This window comes from Sapajus apella, unplaced genomic scaffold (genome assembly GCF_009761245.1).
Source record: "Sapajus apella isolate SASKATOON/1434 unplaced genomic scaffold, GSC_monkey_1.0 scaffold124, whole genome shotgun sequence".
Classification (NCBI taxonomy): domain Eukaryota; kingdom Metazoa; phylum Chordata; class Mammalia; order Primates; family Cebidae; genus Sapajus; species Sapajus apella.
In genome coordinates, this window is record NW_022437064.1 from 1,124,737 (window position 1) to 1,144,720 (window position 19,984).

The 19,984-nt window shown below is 34.3% G+C and overlaps 1 protein-coding gene across 4 annotated transcripts in view; it reads right to left on the reverse strand.

Moving 5' to 3' along the window:
* Positions 1-19,984, reverse strand: part of BANK1 (B cell scaffold protein with ankyrin repeats 1) — a 307,020-nt gene that overhangs the window by 4,420 nt on the left and 282,616 nt on the right. For all 4 annotated transcript variants that reach the window (XM_032261513.1, XM_032261511.1, XM_032261514.1 and 1 more), the window contains 2 exons: positions 9,870-10,048; positions 7,094-7,157 (listed from right to left, as the gene is read on the reverse strand). In XM_032261513.1, coding sequence (XP_032117404.1) covers positions 7,094-7,157; positions 9,870-10,048 — 243 coding nt within the window. The remainder of the gene's footprint in view (positions 1-7,093; positions 7,158-9,869; positions 10,049-19,984) is intronic.

Below are 19,984 nucleotides of genomic sequence, written 5' to 3' on the forward strand. Positions count from 1 at the left end.
CACCCTTAGAGAAGAATGAAGGGAAAGGAGTGCAAGACGCTGGAAGTGAGCCAGCATATAACGTCTTAAGATTAAGGTTAAACAGGGAACTTGACCTCCACAGTGCCTGCTGGGGTCTCTTCCAAATGTACTTTTCTTTTCCTCCGGCTCTAAAGCTTTTTAATAAACTTCTACTCCAGCCCTGAAACTTGCCTCAGTCTCTTTTTCTGCCTTATGCCCCTCTGTCAAATTCTTTCTTCTGAGCAGACAAGAATTGAGGTTGCTCTAGACCTATATGGATTTGCTGTTGGTAACCTGGATATTTGCCACCCCTAACAATTTCTACTTCTATAATTTTGTCTAGATTAGTTTTATCTAGAATTCCAGATAAATGGAACACTGCAACATTCTCTAGTATTCCTTTGTGTCTGACCCATCCTTGTTATTTGATATATTTCACTCAGTATGTGTAGTGTCTGTGAGATTCATTTATATTTTTGTTATAATAGTAGGTATTCCTTTTTATTGCTAAGTAGCATTCCATATAATTATGTATTCTTCTATTGGACATTTGGATATGTTTTAATAACTTAGTGTAATTGTTTCCAGTTTGGATACTACAAATGAAACTGCCAATGAACTTTTGGGAACAAGTCTTTGGGTGAACACAGGCATTTCTTTGTCTTGGGGAAAAACCTGGGCTGGGTGCAGTGGCTCACACCTGTAATCCCAGCACTTTGGGAGGTCAAGGTGGGCGGATCACGAGGTCAGGAGATTGAGACCATCCTGGCCAACATGGTGAAATCCCCTCTCTACCAAAAATACAAAATAAAATTAGCTGGGTGTGGTGGTGCACACCTGTAGTAGTCCCAGGTACTCGGGAGGCTGAGGGAGGAGAATTGCTTGAACTCAGGAGGTGGAGATTGCAGTGAGCCGAGATCGCACCACTGCACTACAGCCTGGGCAACAGTGTGAGAATCCTTCTCAAAAACAAACAAACACACACACACACACACACACACACACACCCACCCCTGGAGTGGAATGACTAGGTCATATGGTAAGTGTATATTTGATAACTCTACAGTAATCACTCCACTTTATATTTCCATAAGCAATGCATACAGTGCATATCCAGTTCCACATCCTAACCAACAGTCTTTTAAAATTGTAATTCATTATACATTTTGTATGTTGGTAAATCATTGTAGTTGAATTTTCTTTTTCCTAATGATTCATGATATTGAGCATCTTTTCACATGCTTATGGGCCATTTACTATCATAAACGAAGACCTAGGGACTAGATGTGCTCATTGGTGCTGGGCTGTCACTGCCTCTAGGTCCTCTCAGCGGAATGAGCTAAAGAAATATATATATTTGTACACACAACTATATTTCTACATTTATCTCTGTGTAATTATATATGATCAGCCATGATTTGTTATACTTTTACCTCCAATTCCAGTGCAATACCATAACACTCATTCTAGCCCTTCTTTTTCCTTAATTATAACTAGTTTCTCAGACAATAAAAAACCTGTATCTTATTATCCATAATACATTTTTTGTTTATATTCCATTTTATCTCCTATCTCTGCCTTGTCTTCATTCACTGAATATGTAAAATATTAACAAAGTTCTAAAAGTGAGAATTGTACAAAGAGGTATACTTAGAGGAGTGTGGATTTTTATTTTTGAGTCAGTTTCGGCAAGTTTTGTTTTTCAAGTAATTTGTTCTTTTTGGTGTAAGTTGTAAAATGTATTGGCAGAAAGTTAATTATATTTTCTTAGTATCTTTTTTTTTTTGATATAGACTCTTACTATGTCACCCAGGCTGGAGTGCAGTGGCGCATTCTTGACTCACTGCAACCTCTACCGCCCAGGTTCAAGTGATTCTCCTGCCTAAGCCTCCAGAGTAGCTGGGATTACAGGCACCTGGCTAATTTTTTGTGTTTTTAGTAAAGATGGGGTTTCACCATGTTGGCCAGGCTTGTCTCAAACTCTTGACCTTAGGTGATCCAGCTGCCTCAGCCTCCCGAAGTGCTGGGATTACAGGTGTAAGCCATGGTGGTTGGCCAATGCCACAGCACCTGGCCCTTGGTATCTTTTTAATGTCCGTAGGATCTGTCGCAGTAACCCAATTTAATTGCTGATTTAGGTATCTTATTTTCTTTTTTATTTTCCTTGATCATTCTTCCCATGGGCTTATCAAATTTATGTTTTCAAACAACTTATTTTTAATTTTATTTTCTGTTTTATCTCTTTCCTTTTTTACAGATTTCTGATCTGAATTATTTCTCTCCTCTTACCTCTTTTTGGAGGTTTGCTTTTCATTTTCTATTTTTCTAAGGTGGAAAGTTAAATCATTGACTTCAAGCTTTTTGTTATTTTCTAGTATATTAGTTGTAGTAATATATTTCCCTTTAGCTGTAACAACATACTTCTTTTATCTGTATTCCACAAATTTTGATGTTTTCTTCATTAGTTTCAGGTTTAAATACTTTCATATGATTTTTTACTTAACCCTCACATTATTTTGAATATCATATTTAATTTCTGAATATATTGGGAGATGTTCTAGATATACGATTTTTAATTGATTTCTAATTTACTTCTGTTGTGGTAAGAGAATATAAGATCCTAAAAGACTGAAATTTTTTGTACTCTGAAGATTTCAGTATTTAGAAATTTACTGAAACTTTTTTGATCATCTAGCCTGTGTTCCATCTTGATGAACCTCCATGTATACCTTTAATAAATATGTATTCTGACTTAAAAAATTTTTTTTTGGTAAATATCAGGTCAAGTTAACTGATAGTGTTATTTAGGTCTTCTGTAGCTTTACTGGCTTTTGTCTGTTTGTTCTATTAGTAAGAAAGAAGTGGAAATATCTTTGTGTACAGTCAGATTTTGTTTCAGGAGTTTTAGTAAAACTCCTATATATAATATAAAATCATTTTATATTATACAGATATTTAGAATCGCTATATCTTTCTAGTGAACTGCTTTTTTATCTGTATGTAATATCCTTGTTTATCTTTTGTAATACTATTTTTTATGCTTATGATTACTGTTGTCATAGTGACCTTTTACTATCCTTTACTTTCAAACTATCTGTGTTTTATATCTAAAATATATGTCTTTTAGACAGCTTAATGTTGGGTATTGCTTATGTTTCCAGTCTGAAGATGTCTGCTTTTTAAAAGAAGCATTTAATTCAGTTGCCTTTAATATAATTATTGATGTGGCTTAGTTAAATACTACCATCTTCTTGGTTCTTCACTTATCCATTTTGTTTATGTTCCTCTTTGTCTAGTTTGCTTCTTTATTTTTGGTAAATGAAACAGTTTTTTAAATGATCTATTTTATTTCCTTTATAGGTTTCCTAAGTATATTTGTTTTTATCTAATTTTATAATGGTTGCTTTCTATTTTTAAAATATGCATCTTCAACTTAGATCTTGAGACAGTAGTATACCCCATAGTACTTCACGCCTTATACTTGACACATCATGTTTCTTACTTTACCCTCTCCTTTTCCTACTTTATAGCTGAATCTTTACACTTTACACTCTATCATATAACCATTTTGGAAACATAAAATTCTATTTATCTGACTCCACTGTCCTTTGCATGATTTTTTTCATATTTTCTTCTTCATATTATATAACTTCTAACTTAAGTTTTATTATTTTGCTTTAAACTGTTGTCTGTGAAGTAATTTATTAGAAAAAGGAAAATATAATGTTTTATATCTACCTTCTTTGTATAATTTTCAGTATTCTTTTTCCTATAGATTCCCTCAGTGAGAATCTGAGTTTGTTTGTTAATATCCCTTCATCTTCTCTGAGATATTCAAACATTTATTCTATTGTAATTTTGCTATGAATTATTTCATTTCATTTATCTAAAAATGTCTTTATTTTATCACATTTTTGAGGTAAATTCCCTCTGGATTTAGAATTCTAAGTGGTCAATTTTTTTTTTTAGGACTTTAAAGATATGATCATATTGTCTTTAATCCTCCATTGTTTCTGATAATAAATTATTGAATATTGTTATCTTTTTCCCTCTATATTTAATGTGTCTTTGGGTGCTTTCAAGAATTTTTTTTTACCTTGGCTTAAAGTAGCTTGAAAAAATAAGTTGCCTGGAAGTCCTTCTTTTAAAAATTATGCTAATTTCGTTTCTTAAAACTTTTGCAAAAATATGCAAGTGGTTTGCTTTAAATTTGGCAAGTTTTTGGTCATTTTTTTTTAAGTGTTTTGCCCCCTTTTATTCTTTTCTCCTGGGTCTTAATTACATGCATTATAGAATGCATTATTTGTCATAAATGTCCTTGGGTTCTGTTCATTTTCAAAGTCTTTTTATCTCTTTGAAAATCAAATTGGATAATTTCTATTGATCTGTCTTAATTTGCTTCCTAACTCTTAATTTGTCATCTCCAAATTGCTAATAAGTTAATCTGATGAATTTTTATTTATTTTATTGTACTTTTCTATACATTCTACTTAGTCCTTTTATTTCATTTTCTTTTCTGCTGAGATTCCCTATTTATTCTGTCCTTAAAGCCATATTTTTCATTAAATTCAGTGTTTATAAGAGGTGTTTAAAGTCCATTTGCTAAGATCAACAACATCCAACATCTCAGGTTCTGTCTATGGTTTCTTTTTCTTCATTAAGATTACACTTTCCCATTTCTTTGTATGTCTTTTTTTAATTGAACACTGGGCATTATAGATAACGTGTTGTATATTCTGGATTCTAGAATATTCTTCCAATGACAGTATGTTCTTGTTTTAGTAGGCAGCTCAATTACTGGCAAGAACTTGTATAGACTTAATTTTATTCTTTTTCACCTTGGGTTTATTGCAATAGAAAGCCCAAGGTGTCTTCTTTTTAAGGTCCTGAGTTTATAAGTTCAGTCAGCCTACAAACTCTGTCTCCTGTATAGATCTTGTTGGGGCTTGGTTTGGGATTTTGTTAGGGCATGTCTATAGTAGCTCTTACTCTGAGTCATGGTCTTTACTCATTACATCTTTTGGGTGTCACAGCAGAATGTCAGATATTTTAAGGAGGTATTAAGGTCTCTAATTCAACAGGGACAGAAATTAAACATTCACAGACTGGCTTTTCCTCAACTCTGCACAACATCTAGTGTCTCTCTTTTGCTTTCAATGTCCTAGAAGTTGCTATCTTGCATGGTTTGACTGTCTCGCCTTGCACATGTACAGCTCATCTCTCAGCCACAGACTTGTGGAGTCCTTCACATGGACCTCTTAGGCTACCTCTCTACACAGCCACCTCCTCTCAGTGACCCACCACACCCATTCTAGCAGCGTCAGCTGCCCTGAACTGGGATGTCTGCCTTCTCAGTTCAACAGGACTACTTTTCTTTGCTCAGAGTATAGTCAAGAAATATTCCTCTGGCAGAAACCTATGCCATAATGAGAGACACTTCGTGAGTACTGCTTGTCTCTAGAATTATTTATAGTCCTTGGCTACCTATTGTCTGCCTCCTAATATCACTTGCTTCATATATTTGCCCAGTTTTAGTGTCCTATGCAATAGAAAAATTTGTGTGGTATTTATTTCAATGTGGCTGAAAGGAGAACTAACTGAGTCATAATTAAGGCACTGATAATTAAGAGCATTGATTTTGAATTAAACAGAAATGGCTTGTCACTTCTTATGTTTGTCCTTTAACTTCAGTTTCTCAGCGCCACAGTTTCCTTATTTATGAACTGGGAATATTTCCTACCTCATAGAGTTATTGTAAGAAACAATAATATATAGGAGATAATAAATGTTAGCTTTTTAAGGCTCCTTGGTAAGATTATTTATATAACTTGTAATTTTATAAATCATTAAAATTTTAATCTTATTCATATTAGAATGGAGGTTCTGTTACCCATAAGATGGCCCTGTCTTTAAGACCTTAATTATTTTAGAAAGTATATTTGTGTTTTAGAAAACATTTTAAGGAGCTTAAGGAATTCTCCCTAGAAAAATAACAACTCTATAATATGAAGAGAAATGAGTTTCAACATGAAGGACTAGCTAAAAGCTATGCAATATTAATGAAAATGGAAGAGATGGAAGCTTTCACACTCTTTTAGTGGTTGTAAGTTTTTAATTATCTGTGCATGGGTAGAGTCTTGGGGAAAGAGTGGTCAGATAGTGACAACATTATTTATTTTTAATTTTGGAATATGTTGTTTATTTTTGCAAAAGACTTACCATCTTAATAATGTTTGATTTGCTTAATACAGAGAGTCCCCTCCTCTAATCTCCACTGCCAGAGCCACTTTTAATTATTAGAAATTTTAAAATGATACATACATTGACAATTGTGAGAATTCACTATATGAAGAATATCCAAACTTATTAAAAAGCATGCCTCTTTAATCATTTGATTTCTTTTTCTTTTTTTTTTTTAATTGAGACAGAGTGTCACTCTGTCACCCAGGCTGGAGTGAGTGTAATGGTGTGATCTCACCTCATTGCAACATCTGTGCATCCTGGGGGTTCAAGCAATTCTCCTGCCTCAGCCTCCTGAGTACCTGGGATTACAGGCATGTACCACCACACCTGGCTAATTTTTATATTTTTGGTAGAGATGGGGTTCCACCATGTTGGCCAGGCTAGTCTAGAACTCCTGACCTCAACTGATCTGCCTGCCTCAGCCTCTCAAAGTGCTAGGATTACAGGTGTGAGCCACCATGCCTGGCCTTGATTTCTTATGTAATGGATTATTAAAAAATGGAGCAGTATTTTTTTTTGCAACTTACATAGATATCAAAAGAAAGAGAGTAACAAGACTTTATTATATTTATAACATATAAAATAGTTATATTCTCTGGTTCATTATGAACTTTCATTATGAACCAGAGAATATAAGTATTTTATGTTAACTCACCCAAGCACTCTCAGATGCATATATAGTTATAGATGCATATTTTGTAGACAAGGAGTTTGACTACCAGAGATTAAGATTTTCTCCATGTTAGATGGCTAGGAATTGTTGAGGTTTAGATTTGAAATCAGGCCCATTCAACTCCACAGTCCCTGAACATTCAACTTAATCACTTTATAGCAGGCAAATCTTACTTACTATAGACATTTTCTTCTTCTGGCCTTTTTCCAATAATGCTATCTCGTAGTTGTCGTAATTTCTCCTTAATGTGGAAACAACCAGGACATAGTTACAATTTTCACATTTTTTATGGGTCAAAAAGAAAACATTGACTACTATTAGCAATACCAATGCTGCTACTTGATATTCATTTGCTACTTACGATGTCCCAATTGCCAACCTTGATGCTTTACACATATTATCTTACTTAATTCTCACAGCTTAATGAAGTGAATGTAAAATATCATCATTCAATTTTGCTGATACGAAAACTGAGGTACAGAAAGGTACAGTAACTTTCTCAAATCATAGTTATAAGTGGTAGAATCAAGATTGGATCCTAGAGTGAAATTCTTTGGGAAGCTGCTTTCCCAACCCAATGCTTGCGGGGTCTACATTGGCTACTTAGTGTGCAAAAGCAGACGGGTTGCACAGTGATGGTTTGCTGCTTCCTGAGCCACCTCCAGCATCTGTGTGGTACATTCCTGCCCAGTGTTCTAATTCTAAAATTTAGAGACTTAAAAGCAGATGATACGTAACAGAATTCCTGTTCTTAGCACATCTGTTGTCTTTCTTTGATTTCCAAATATTGAACATCATCTTTTTAAGCAAAATGTAAAACAAGCTAACATTCAAGAATCCTATTTTAGAACAGAACTTAAGAGTGGCACTTTTTCCTCAGTGTTTTCCTGGAAACCTAGAAACCACTTTTCCTATTTAGTTGTTTCCATTGCCTTACAGATCTCTCCTACCAGTGGTGCCAAACTCTTCTTCAGGTCCTCCGTGACTGTGAGTAGGGGTGAGTAGAGTGAAGGGCAAGGCTTTCCCTTCCCCACCATTTCATTTTCAATGCCAGGGATCCTTCCCAATTCTTAGTTATTCTGGAAACCAGCCTCTATTAACTCCGTGTTTGTGCCATATTTTTTTCTTAGTTTCCTAGAATAATTCCTTCATCCATAATAATATGTCTTCAGTTACCTCTGATAACTTCACTTATATTCATAGGATACAAACAAATACTTTTGCATACTGAAAAGTGCATAGAAATGCATATTTGTTTGCATGTGTGTGTGTTGAGAAAACGGGGAATATTCGTCTTTTTGCTGTTTGGATTTTGGCCCAGTCCCCTATGTTAAGGACTGCCTGATTTCTCTGACAGAATTCAGACCAAGTCATTAAACTTTGATGCTATGGAAAGTAATCTTAGTATCTGTTGGCCTTGATTTAAAAAAATATTTTTAAATAAACATGAACAATATTCATTATCCCATTATTGCCTTATTATTAGGTAAGGCAGATCAGTCTCTAAGTCATGAGTATGAAGTGCCTTATATTCTTCCTAAACCAAGATTAAATATAAATATGCAAACAAAAGAGAAACAACCAGGTTTAATGAAACAACTAGAAAAATATTTTCCAAAATGATACTTAGGTTGGATAACTCTAAATGGAAAACTTTATTATTTAAGGGTCTGAGGAGGATGAAATACAATTGACTTACTTCAGCAAAATCTATACAATCTAACATTGCTAGGAAAGTGATTTGTAGGTCTGCACTTAAACACATGTGTATTGGTGATGACATTGACATGATTGAGAAGCAATGTTGTAATTCTGATCATTAACAATGAAGAACTGCAGAACTCTATAATCAGCATTCTTTAGCATTTATTTGGCAAAATAATTGCCTTTGCTTAGTGTGGCAAAATCTGGATGAGGTTCAGCCACCAACCCACAACCATAACTGCTTTTAGAGACAGGTAATTTCTAACAAGGCATGATTTCAGATGAACTGGGAAAGTCCCCTGGCCCATATGCTATATTGTTTGAAATTTCTCCATATTGGTTCTTTTTTTATTGTTTAAAAATGTTTTCATAAGTATTGTCTTTTAAATGAAAATTATCTCTTGGGAAAGGTACAATATTAAGCCATTATCAATTATTTATACTTTGGCCTAAATTAGCTTATTAAATGTGTTTAATCAAACAGCTATCTAGAACTGGGTTCTGTAGCAATGGGTTTTCCGTGATAAGAAGAAAAAACTGTTAAAATATCTTTAGAGTAAAAAGGGATGGAATATGGGAATATGCCTATGTTATCTCTCACTGAGGAATGTCAAGGGGTGTATGTGGTATATTTTGTTTTCACTCTCACCTCAGAACCATGTCCTCCAATTCCATCTCAAGATGTAACTTATATTTACAGAAGACAAACTTATTTGAACTTAATATTCTTGGTATTTCTCTACAAGCTGTGACTGAGGTATATATACGTGTATGTGTGTAAATGTGTGTGTGTATGTGCGCATATATATAAGTAAAAGTTTAAGGAGAAAGAATATAAGACTGACTGCATTTTATTTAGGACTGTTGCTTAGTGTGATTTCAATGTATTGTCTTATTCCTTTCCCTTTAAGCTTGGCGTACTTAATATACTCTTCAGTGTAAAGATGCTTTACCTTAATTTTGTCAACAAGATTCAAAAAACAGTCACTATACTAAAGACAGGTACTATAAGCTGATTAGGTATTAGCTTTGGTATACTGGGTTTCAGGGTTGGCTTCACCAATGGCGGCTGAACATAATAGCTGGATATTTTCAAACATTTAATTGATTGCTTAAAGTATCTTTTTTAGTGATTAATTTAAAAAAAGAACAGTTACTTGTATTCCTTGTGAAAAATGAAACATTAACAAACAATCTAGGGGCTCCACAAGTGAGGGAATATCCCAGAAAAGAGTGGGATCAGTATTACCTGCTGAATCATTTCCAGGCCACTTTTTCCCATCTGCCAGTGTTTAAATTTCTCCAGAGCTTCATCCACAGACATTTTCCCATTTTTGACTTTCTCTTGCAGGAGGATGAGTTCTTCCTGACCAGCAGTAAGGCAGCCCCTGAGAGTAGGATAGGCTGGACTCTCTATCCGAGACCTGTCTAAAATACAAGGGGAGAGTGCATTAACAGGAAGTCCAGGTGTAGACAACTGGGAGCAAAAGCACTCTACAAAGAAGCCACTGGAGTAGCTTCTTCTTAACTCTCTATGAGCAGTTAAAAAATCAACCAGTACATTTTTAATGAGTTTCCTTCTAAGGATGGAGGTTCCTGGAACCTAGTCTTATGGGCTTAAAAATGTGTCCCATTACTGAGAAACAGAAAGGCACAAGGGAGGAAAGGACAGTAGCAAAAGTTACATAGTTTGCTAGTTGAGGGTAGTGCCAATTTTGTCTTCTTTTTCTGAGAATTATAAGAGATCATGTGCAAAAAATACTTAGCACAGTGCCTGCTGCACAGTAAGCTAAATGAATGTTAATATTAACAATAAATATCTGTAGAATAAACAGTCTTCCCAACTTTGGGAAAGGGGATATCAACCAACATCCAAATGTCACAAAAGACTTAGGATCATTTGAAAAACGTATTTCCGAAAGATTTAAAATAAATAATTGGTCAGTTTGTAGTGAAATGCTTCCTTTTCAAAAGAGTTTATTTTGGAGCATGCCACATATTATTTCCTCAGCACAAAAGGAATGGTAGATGGCTTGGCTTGAAGCACAGTGGTAGCAAATTGGCAGACCATGGGTGAATTCAGTGCTTTCCTTGTCCACCATGGTGTTTAAAGACATAAATAGGTCTGCATGTCTTTAGAGATGCTATGTGTTCTCTAGATTACTGCAATCTCTGTCACACTTTATAGTTATTGGATGACAACACACGTCTGCTACCTGCCTGGCTGCTGGAACTCATTTGAGTTTGTATCTTATCAATTATTTCCATTGAGTGAAACATACTTTTTATATTATTTCAGAAAGCGTAGGTAAAATGTCTTAATATACTATCAAACCTAAACATGCCCACAGAATCTGAAAGGAGAGAACTGCCAGTTCTAACTATATACCAGTGAGCTGACTCTGGAGGGATCTTCCCATTTCTGGGAGTGTGTCTTCAAGAAAGAACAGATGAACTTACTGTCTAGATAATATTAACAAGGATTTGGGAAATGGGAGGGCATTCAAATTCTGCAGTAATAAGAACTTGTTGATATAATTAGGATTGATTATTTTGGAAAAAGAGGCTTTAAGTGTTCAATAACAAATGTTATGTGTCTGAAGAGGACTTTGGCCTTGGGGTTGTCCTGGAATGACCTTTCATGTTCCTCTCAGTTTTGAGAAGGACTATAACAGTGAATCTTGGAACAGGGACACGGAGAGGGTTTCTTTTCAAAAAGATCCATATGCACCTAAAAATGTCGCTGTGGCCATTCTGATTCCCACAGGAGCTTGCTTTCTTTGTTTGTTTTTTTGCACTTTTTCCCTTTTCACCATTTCCATTCAACACAGAGGCTTTCTTGACTTGTCTTTTCTCTTCAGAATCTATTCACCCAGAACTAAGATGTCAACAGATTCTATACTCAAAATCTTCCTTCAAGGATGATGGAGCATGAAATCCCAGAGGAACTGGAGAAGCACAAGTTAGCCAGAGGGCTAACTGGTTCAGCAGCAAAAAGCACAGATAACAATTGACATCTTGCTTCTTATACCTATACCTTCTTATACCTTGCTTCTTATACCTTCTTGCCTGTAAAAAGCAAATCTTTTTATAGGCCTCTACACTCAAATGCAGTTCGTGAAATGCAGTTAGCAGTGGAATTCTATGTGCCACCCCTGCCAGAGGAGAGACGTTGAGCATCATCATTTAACAGCGATGCCATTTAACTATCACCTCACTTGTGTCATCCTTTTGCCTAAGTGTGAATCCATTTTTATTTCAAGTAACCCAGGCAGCTGGATTTTCTGCTCTTTTGGAAGTTAGCTCAAGGAAAGTTTTCCCAGAAAACCTTACCAGTTTTAGTTTTGCTATATGTGCCAGTTTAACTTAATTAAAATAATATTAATTCTTTTTAATAGTATTTATTTCAATGACCCTCTCATATGTCTCAATCTAGCTATTAACATATAAGTTAGATGACTCTTTGGGGATATGGTGTTCAGTTGCATGATTGTGCAGAAAGAACAAAAGAGCAAGTTAGGCGCAACAGAGGTCTTAGATATTACCTTGAAAGTGAGTTGTTTACAACTAAACTGAATCTGCTTTTATATAAATCTGCTTTTACCTTTTTTTTAGGAGTAAAGAGATTAAAGCGTTTGTTTTGATAAATTATGATTAGACATGACAAGTTGCAAAGGAAAATGATTTAGGCATTTCACTACCTTTTTATCTAACCAGTAATTTTTGGTAGAGTTTAAAGATTACTTTATTGCATTTAGATAAAAATTTGATGGGGAAAAGGAGGTAATGAAAGGTTTTCTGTCCTCCTCAATTTTATACATTTTTAGGTTACCTTCAGAAGAGTTAGTATGAATATAATTTTCATTAAAAAGCATTTACCAGACTGGTAACTATGTATTATATACTCTTGTCTTTTAGTGTAAAGGCTTCAAGGTAAACTAATGTTTTTAAAGTTAATTCTTTTTAAGTAAATTTCTCTTCACAAGATTTTCCATTTGATCAAATATTGGTCACATAAACATCAACCAACCTATTGTGGTGAGTATATAAATCTACAGATTAGGTAAGAATGTAAATTGGGCTTTTCATTAAAATTATATTACTAGGTAACTGGCTGGAAGGACTTTATTGAAAATTTGAAAGAAAACTTGATTGCTCAACAAAAAGTAATTTAAAATAGGAAATATTTACTTAATAAAAATCATGTAGTCATTAGAAAAATAATAAAGACTGTAGCAACATAGAAAGTGCTTACTATGACAAGTATAAAAGCAGGCTATGAAACTATACACACATTAACATTTTAACCGTATCAAAGTTGTATACATAATAAAGCATGAAAAGACATTTTAAAAGATAAGTTGTTCTATTGTGATGCCATCATATTAGATATGTAATTGTTTTCTTATGATCTCCAACTTTCTATAATAATACTATGTTGCTTTTACTATATAAACAATTTCTCCTGCCTTAGTAGTAGGCTTTCCCATGGAATGCATATCATTTTCAATCCATGCCAGATTTACCATGCTGTAAGCACCATGTCATACGATAAGTACCATGTGATATCACACTATACATTACCATCACACCAAATTAGTTTGTGGCAATTGGAAAGAACTTCTCAGTAACAGGATTTAAAGAACTAGGATCCAGGCATGGTAGCTGACACCTGTAATCCCGGCATTTTGGGAAGCCAAGGCAAGTGGATTGCTGGAACCCAAAAGTTCCAGACCAGCCTGGGCAACATGGAGAGACCCCCATCTCTACATAAATTAGCCTATAGTCCCAGATACTCAAGAGGCTGAGGTGGGAGGATTGCTTGAGCCTGGAAGATCAAAGCTGCAGTGAGCTGAGATCGCCACGGCACAGAGCAGACCCTGGCTTGAGGAAAAAAAAAAAAAGAAACAGCAAGAGAGAGTGAGAGAGAGAGAGAGAGAGAGAGAGAGAGAGATATCTCATAATGACCAAGATTTAAACCTAAATTTATTTTTTGTTATTTAGCTTGGAAATTGGTAGGAATACAAGCTCAGGTCCATACAGACAAGTTAAAAGATGCTTGGTCTATTGATTTATTTTTAAGTTTCAAGTAAGGCCTCTGTATCCCCTTAACTTTAGGGTTGCATATATTCTTTGAGATTTGTTTGGTTTCATTTTGTTTTTGTTTTGATGCAGAGTCTTTTTTTGTCACCCTGGCTAGAGAGCAATGGCAGGACCTGAGCTCACTGAAATCTCCGTCTCCTGAGTTCAAGTGATTCTCATGTCTCAGCCTCTTGAGTAGCTGGGATTACAGATGCACGCCACCACACCTGGCTAATTTTTGTATTTTTAATATACATGGGGTCTCACCATGTTGGCCAGGCTGGTCTCAAACTCCTGGCCTCAAGTGATCTGCCCACTTCGGCCTCCCAAAGTGCTGGGGTTACAGGTGTGAGCCCCCACACTTAGCATTTAGTGTTTTATTTTAATGACTGTGATTTTAGAAGATGATTTTTTCCCCACCACTTAGAAAATACAGAAGAGTCCTGAAAACTGGAATAACTGCCACTCATTATTATAGTCTTCAGAAATAGGTACTGTTGAAAAACATTGTTTACCCTGCCCCTATGGCTCCTCTGTGGAGGGTACCTTTTAGTTTGTAATATAGTGGTAGGCAGGTAACAGTGGTCTACTTGGTATATTCTTGAGTTATGAGTAAATATAGAACACCTGTGTATTGATAAGAATCACTGTCTTAGAGCAAATAAATATGTGGATGAGAATTTGCTCAGGGCTTTTAGCCTGGAAAGCTGTCAGCCTCTCAGCTCGCAGGCTGTTGGTCCCCTGGATAGATCCATTCTGTTCTGTCTGGGTGTCTGCCTCTCAATACCTTCAGCACCATCTGGGTGGGGGTCTCCCAACCGAGCTGATACTCGGTAAAGTAACATGAATGTCTTGGTGGTTCTCCTTTTTAAGTATCTGTTTCTTTCCTTTTTTCCTGAATTAGGATTATACTGATATAGTTCCTGCTCTTTTCTCTTAGTCATGTTGCCTAAGAATCTTTCCACGCCATTAAGTATTCTTTGAAAAATGGTTTTTAAAAGGGGCATTATATTCTAAAATTTGTATATTCGGTAAAGTATTTATTCTCCTACTATGGGATTTTTTATTGTTTCCATTTTTCTCCACAATTATATGTTGTTGGAGCTTATAAGCCTTTTATGTGAATCACTGACTGCATTATTTATTTGGTTGGCATAGACTCATAAAAATATAATTTTTGAGTATGATATCTTTTAAAGCTATTGATGTATACTTAGAGCCAATCTCTTTCCTGGAACGTGTTGTTATATACGCTCTCACCAGTAGGATGAAGGAGTGTTTGTACTGTTTCACTTTTGATAATATTTTGCATTATCCAATTCAAAGAAGTACACAAACTTTATAATAGTTTTATAATCTAACCCTTTAATTGCCAGTGATTCTTGTGTTATTATCATACTGGGTGCTGCATCTTAAACCATTGAATAACAAACTTTAATATTACACATGGCCACCAGTTCTGCCCTAATCTTTTTTTTCCCCCCAAGTGATTACCTTTCAGCTCTTCTTAATTATCTTTTATATCAATTTAGAAACATTCTTTTAAACTGTTATCTCTTTCCCTAAAGGAAAAGTATCCTATCAAAATGATTGGGATTCCCTTAAATGTATAAGTTATTATAGAAAGAGTTGAGAGTATTTCATCTCCCATTAGGAAAATAGCATTATTTTATCTTTTTAATAGGTACCTTTTGTATGTTTTGAATTTACAGTGAATAAGTTCTTTTCTTTCATGATGTCACCAAACTAATATTCTCGTATATAAAAGTGAATTATTTATCAATTATATCCAGCTAGCTGAAATAATTTTTTAAAGTCTTATAGTTGATTTTTTCAAGTTTTCTGGTATGTATGTATGTATGTAGATCATCTAAAAATAATGGAGAAAGTATCTTCTTCACAATAATTACACGTTTGATTTTTGATGCATGTTATTGCAGTTGCTAGAAACTTCCAGAATAATTGTAGGTAAAAATGTTGATAATGGTTATCCTTATCTTGTTCCTAAATCTAACAGGAATACCTCCGCTTCTGAATTAATAAGATATTTCGGATAAGTTGAGAAATTATTCTCTTTCTTATTTTGTAAGGTTTTTAAAAAAATTATGAATAGTTGAATAATAAATCTTTTTCATCAACTGAAATCATGTTTTTTAAAAATAAGTACAATACAGTAATATTTCTATTCCATGAGATGATTCATATAATATAAAAATTCTCTTTTATTTGAATTAGAAATAACTCACTGGCAAAACTTATCCTGGTTATCTTTTGAATTAAAACTGTATACAAATCCTTGGTCATTAGTCTAGTGATATTTTTAATTTTTATCACTTGATATAATTTTATTAATCACTATTTCCTTAGTATTTTGTGGGATGTATCTTTTTAAAGCAGAATATAGTTTTATTTTAGCTTGAAGGAGCTAAAAATGTACCACTCTGGCACATTAACTATTTAAATTGAAAAACAGCAGGTGCAAGAAGATCATTCTGACCTTCAGTTGTTTCCCAAAAGCAGAAGACTAAATTCTCATGTGAAAGACATTCACTCTATACAGGAAGGAAAAGCAATATCCTTATCTTCAAAGAGGAGAAGTTGAAGCTAATTCTGTACAGACCTAGTTAGAATAACTCTTATCTTTTAAGCCTCCCATTTTCACAGTTTACTTTTCCTTGTCTAGTTAAATAACTGGCTAACTGCTTCTTTGGGCCTTCATTTTCTGTGAGGGCTCCACTGCCATGTGAAACTATTATGCTTTTCTCTTGTTAATCTATTTTACATCAATTTAATTCTCAGTCCTGGCTGGTACCATAAGAAGATAGAGGTGGAGTATTTTGCCTCTGTAGTCTTTTGTTCACATTTGTGTCTATATCTTTTTATGGGGGAGATTGTATAATATGATATTTGGAGCCAGGTAGATGAGGGCTCAAAGCTCTTTCTCATTCCATTTTTGTAAACTCCAGTTTCTTTGTCTATAAAATGAAGGTAAATAATCCCCTTCTTAAAGAGTTGTTGCAAGAGTTAAAGGAGCTAATATGAGTAACGTGCCTTGTAATGTTTCAGGCTTGTGTTAGTTGTAATGAGAGTTGTTAATATGATTACCTAAAATAATACAGAAGCTGATTATAAGTTTGGCCTTCAGAGTAAAACAGAATTGAGTTCAAATTTCACCTCTACCATTTATTAGCTTTGTCCTTGGTTACAAATAATTAATCCATTTTAAAAAGGAAAATAGTACCTATCTCATAATATAGCTGTGAGGTTTTAATGAACTATTGTTATGCAGATGATTAATACAGCACCATTTGTCCTCAATGACCGTTACTGCTCTGTGAGACTGTTTTATATGATAGGAATTTACTGTGATGACTGCTGTTATACATAATCTTGTTTTGTATGAGATTATAAAGACTATACATATATATGTATTTGTATATACATATATATGAAGGAATTTGAAAGTAGTGTTTACTTTCTAAACTTTCAGATTTTTTATCTTTTTTGTTTATTAATGAAGTCATGAATTAAAGGACATGTTTTTTTTTTTTTCTAGTTCCTACACATTTTTATATTACTTGGTCATCATAACCAGATTATTGCTACTATGTCAGCAATAATTATGTGACATTACATATTTTTTCTTTATCACCAATATTTTACATTCATGTCTTATAAATTTAGAATATTTAAGTTTCCCTCCATAATTTTAATACCATAATTCTTTTAAGCTTTTTATTTTGTTTAATTCCTCATTAGTTAGAATATGTTTTGGGTAATACTTTCATAATGAGAGAATGGCTATCTTTTCCAAAATTTTGTATATCCAAAAATTATTATATTTGTTTTCTTCTTACCCGAACAAAATGGCTAAATACAAACTTTCTTAAGTTGCAGTCTTTTCTTGAATAAACTTGATAGTCAACTATCTCAAGTTTGTGTCACACAGATTCTCTTATTTTTTTAAATGGATTTTGATTTATTTTAGCAGGAAATCTAGTTTAAAATACTTGCTCAGTGCTTTAAGATTGTTTCTTTTTCCTTATAATCAAAAAGATTTGCTAAAGTGCTTTTAAACATGAGCAACTTTCCTTATTTTTTCCTGTCTCATAGTGAGCCCACTCAATCTGCATTATTCATTCTGCAACTTCCCACTTCTCCAAAGATCAGCTTAATAAAGTCATTGATTGTATTTTCTATTCTAGTTTTAAAAACCCTGTCCTACTTGAGTTGTATCTGTGTTCTCCACATCTTCTTACTGTTTTCATCTTTCCACCTACTAAGAACAAACCCTTCTTCAATATGTTCTCTACTTTGCTGATTTATTTTCACCTAGTGTTAGTCCCTTTTTTTTGTGACCAATTTGGATTTTAATTTGCTGTTGAAACTTTAGCTTCCTAGTTTATTTTATTTTTATCATACTTCCTCTTGTCATACCTTTTCTTCATGTCTCATGTTTAATCTCATTCTGTTTTCTCACCTAAACTGTCTTTCACCTATTTTGCTATTCATCTCAGCCTGACCTTGACCCATGACTTTCTGCTGTTATTTCCTCTCTATATTTTCCATTTGTTTATGAGTTCAAAATTTTCTGACTGATTTTTTTTTTTTTGGCCCCTGCATTTTGTCACCAACTGCCTAATACCGAACTTGAAAGTGGGACACATTAGTTGAAATTAAATAAATGAAAATACAAATAAACACATACTTCTTTATAGTTACTGCCTTAGAACTTTTGAAAAAGTTAAAATGTATAAAAAGCTTCAGATTTTAGCAGTCATGAATTGTTAACTAAAAATTCCTTTGTGTATGTACGTGTTACACGCATCTGCGTACGTGTGTGTGGGTGTGTGTATTTCCCATTAGCTCCATGTTGATAACTTGGTGCTTTTTGGGAAGATATCTGGCAACCTTACTCATTAAATAAACAAATCATTAACAGAAGTATAATTCTCCTGAGTCTTTACAAAGAAATTTTCCTTCCCTTCTTCTGGAGTAGTTTTAGTTTATGAAATTCTCATATTACTTGTTTGGTCTCATCTTTAATCCTTCTTAAAAGAGAACACATCTATGGAATCATTGTTTACCAAGACTTTTGGTGTTTATATGTCGTTTGGTTCTTTCCTTGTGTTCAGGTCAAATTTTGTTCTCAGTCCCAGGACTGCAGAGAACTTTAATAGGTGCAGTTCACAGCTCAAGATCCCAGGATTTAGCAGGCTTTTGTTTAATGCAGCTGCCATCATAGAGGTTAGATATGATTCCCTGGCACTATCTAAGTCTGTGTATAAATTTCTTACAAACTTCTTGATCTTCCCATCCCTCCATTGTAGAGCTTTTCCCAGGACCAGCCAAGTGTAGCATTAACCTCTTACCCCCCACTTTCAACAGGAAGAACTATTTTATGCATGTTTATAGAAAGACCAGAGCTGGGACACAGAGCACTTGTAAAAATTAACATTTGTGTAGCAGAGAGGTAGCTGTTGTCAGGGGGTAAGGGAGGGATTAAGTATCTTTCTACCTTCTATTATGAGCAAAGGACTGCTTTGTTTCCTAGACAGTAGAAGTAGACTACTGATTTTTTAATTAGTCTCAATTTTCTCAACCTTAGAATTAATATGAATTAGCTTTAGTTTTCAGTAAGCTTATTTTTCAGTCTTTATTCTCCCTATTAAGAATTTCATCTCTTGCGTGTGTGCTTTGACTTCATTTCTGAAAGACAACACTGTGGGTTGGTAACATATTGCTTATTTTAAACAAAAGCTGAGCTATTACACAAAAGTTTCAAGGTATGCCTTTAACAACAACAAAAAACTTTTGTGAGCAATATGAGAAATGGAAATGTAAGTATACTGGAAAAGGGAACTGAGACCATTATTCTTTTATGGCGTACAGATGACCACATTTTGACAATTTTCCCTCTTCTGTTTAATATATCCAGTACTGGCAAAAACAGCCTGATGAAAATACCTCAGAGATCAGCTTTCTCTTTTCCCCATGTAAGGGTAATATCTTCCCCATTTCTCCAGGTCTCCTGCTTCTAGACAATTTTATTATTTAACATTTATCAAAGTGCTACAGCAATGGACACTTAGAGAACACAGAAAGGGTATGTTGCCTGACCATCTCTTTCCCACGCAAGACGAGCCAATAATGATTTTGTAGTCTGGAGTGAGGAACTGATGGGCAGGGACTATACTAGGGGTTATAAACTCATAAGCCTGTAGGGGCCATACAGATAAAATTAGTGAGCAAATAAGATTTAGTACCTGCTTATTAAACACA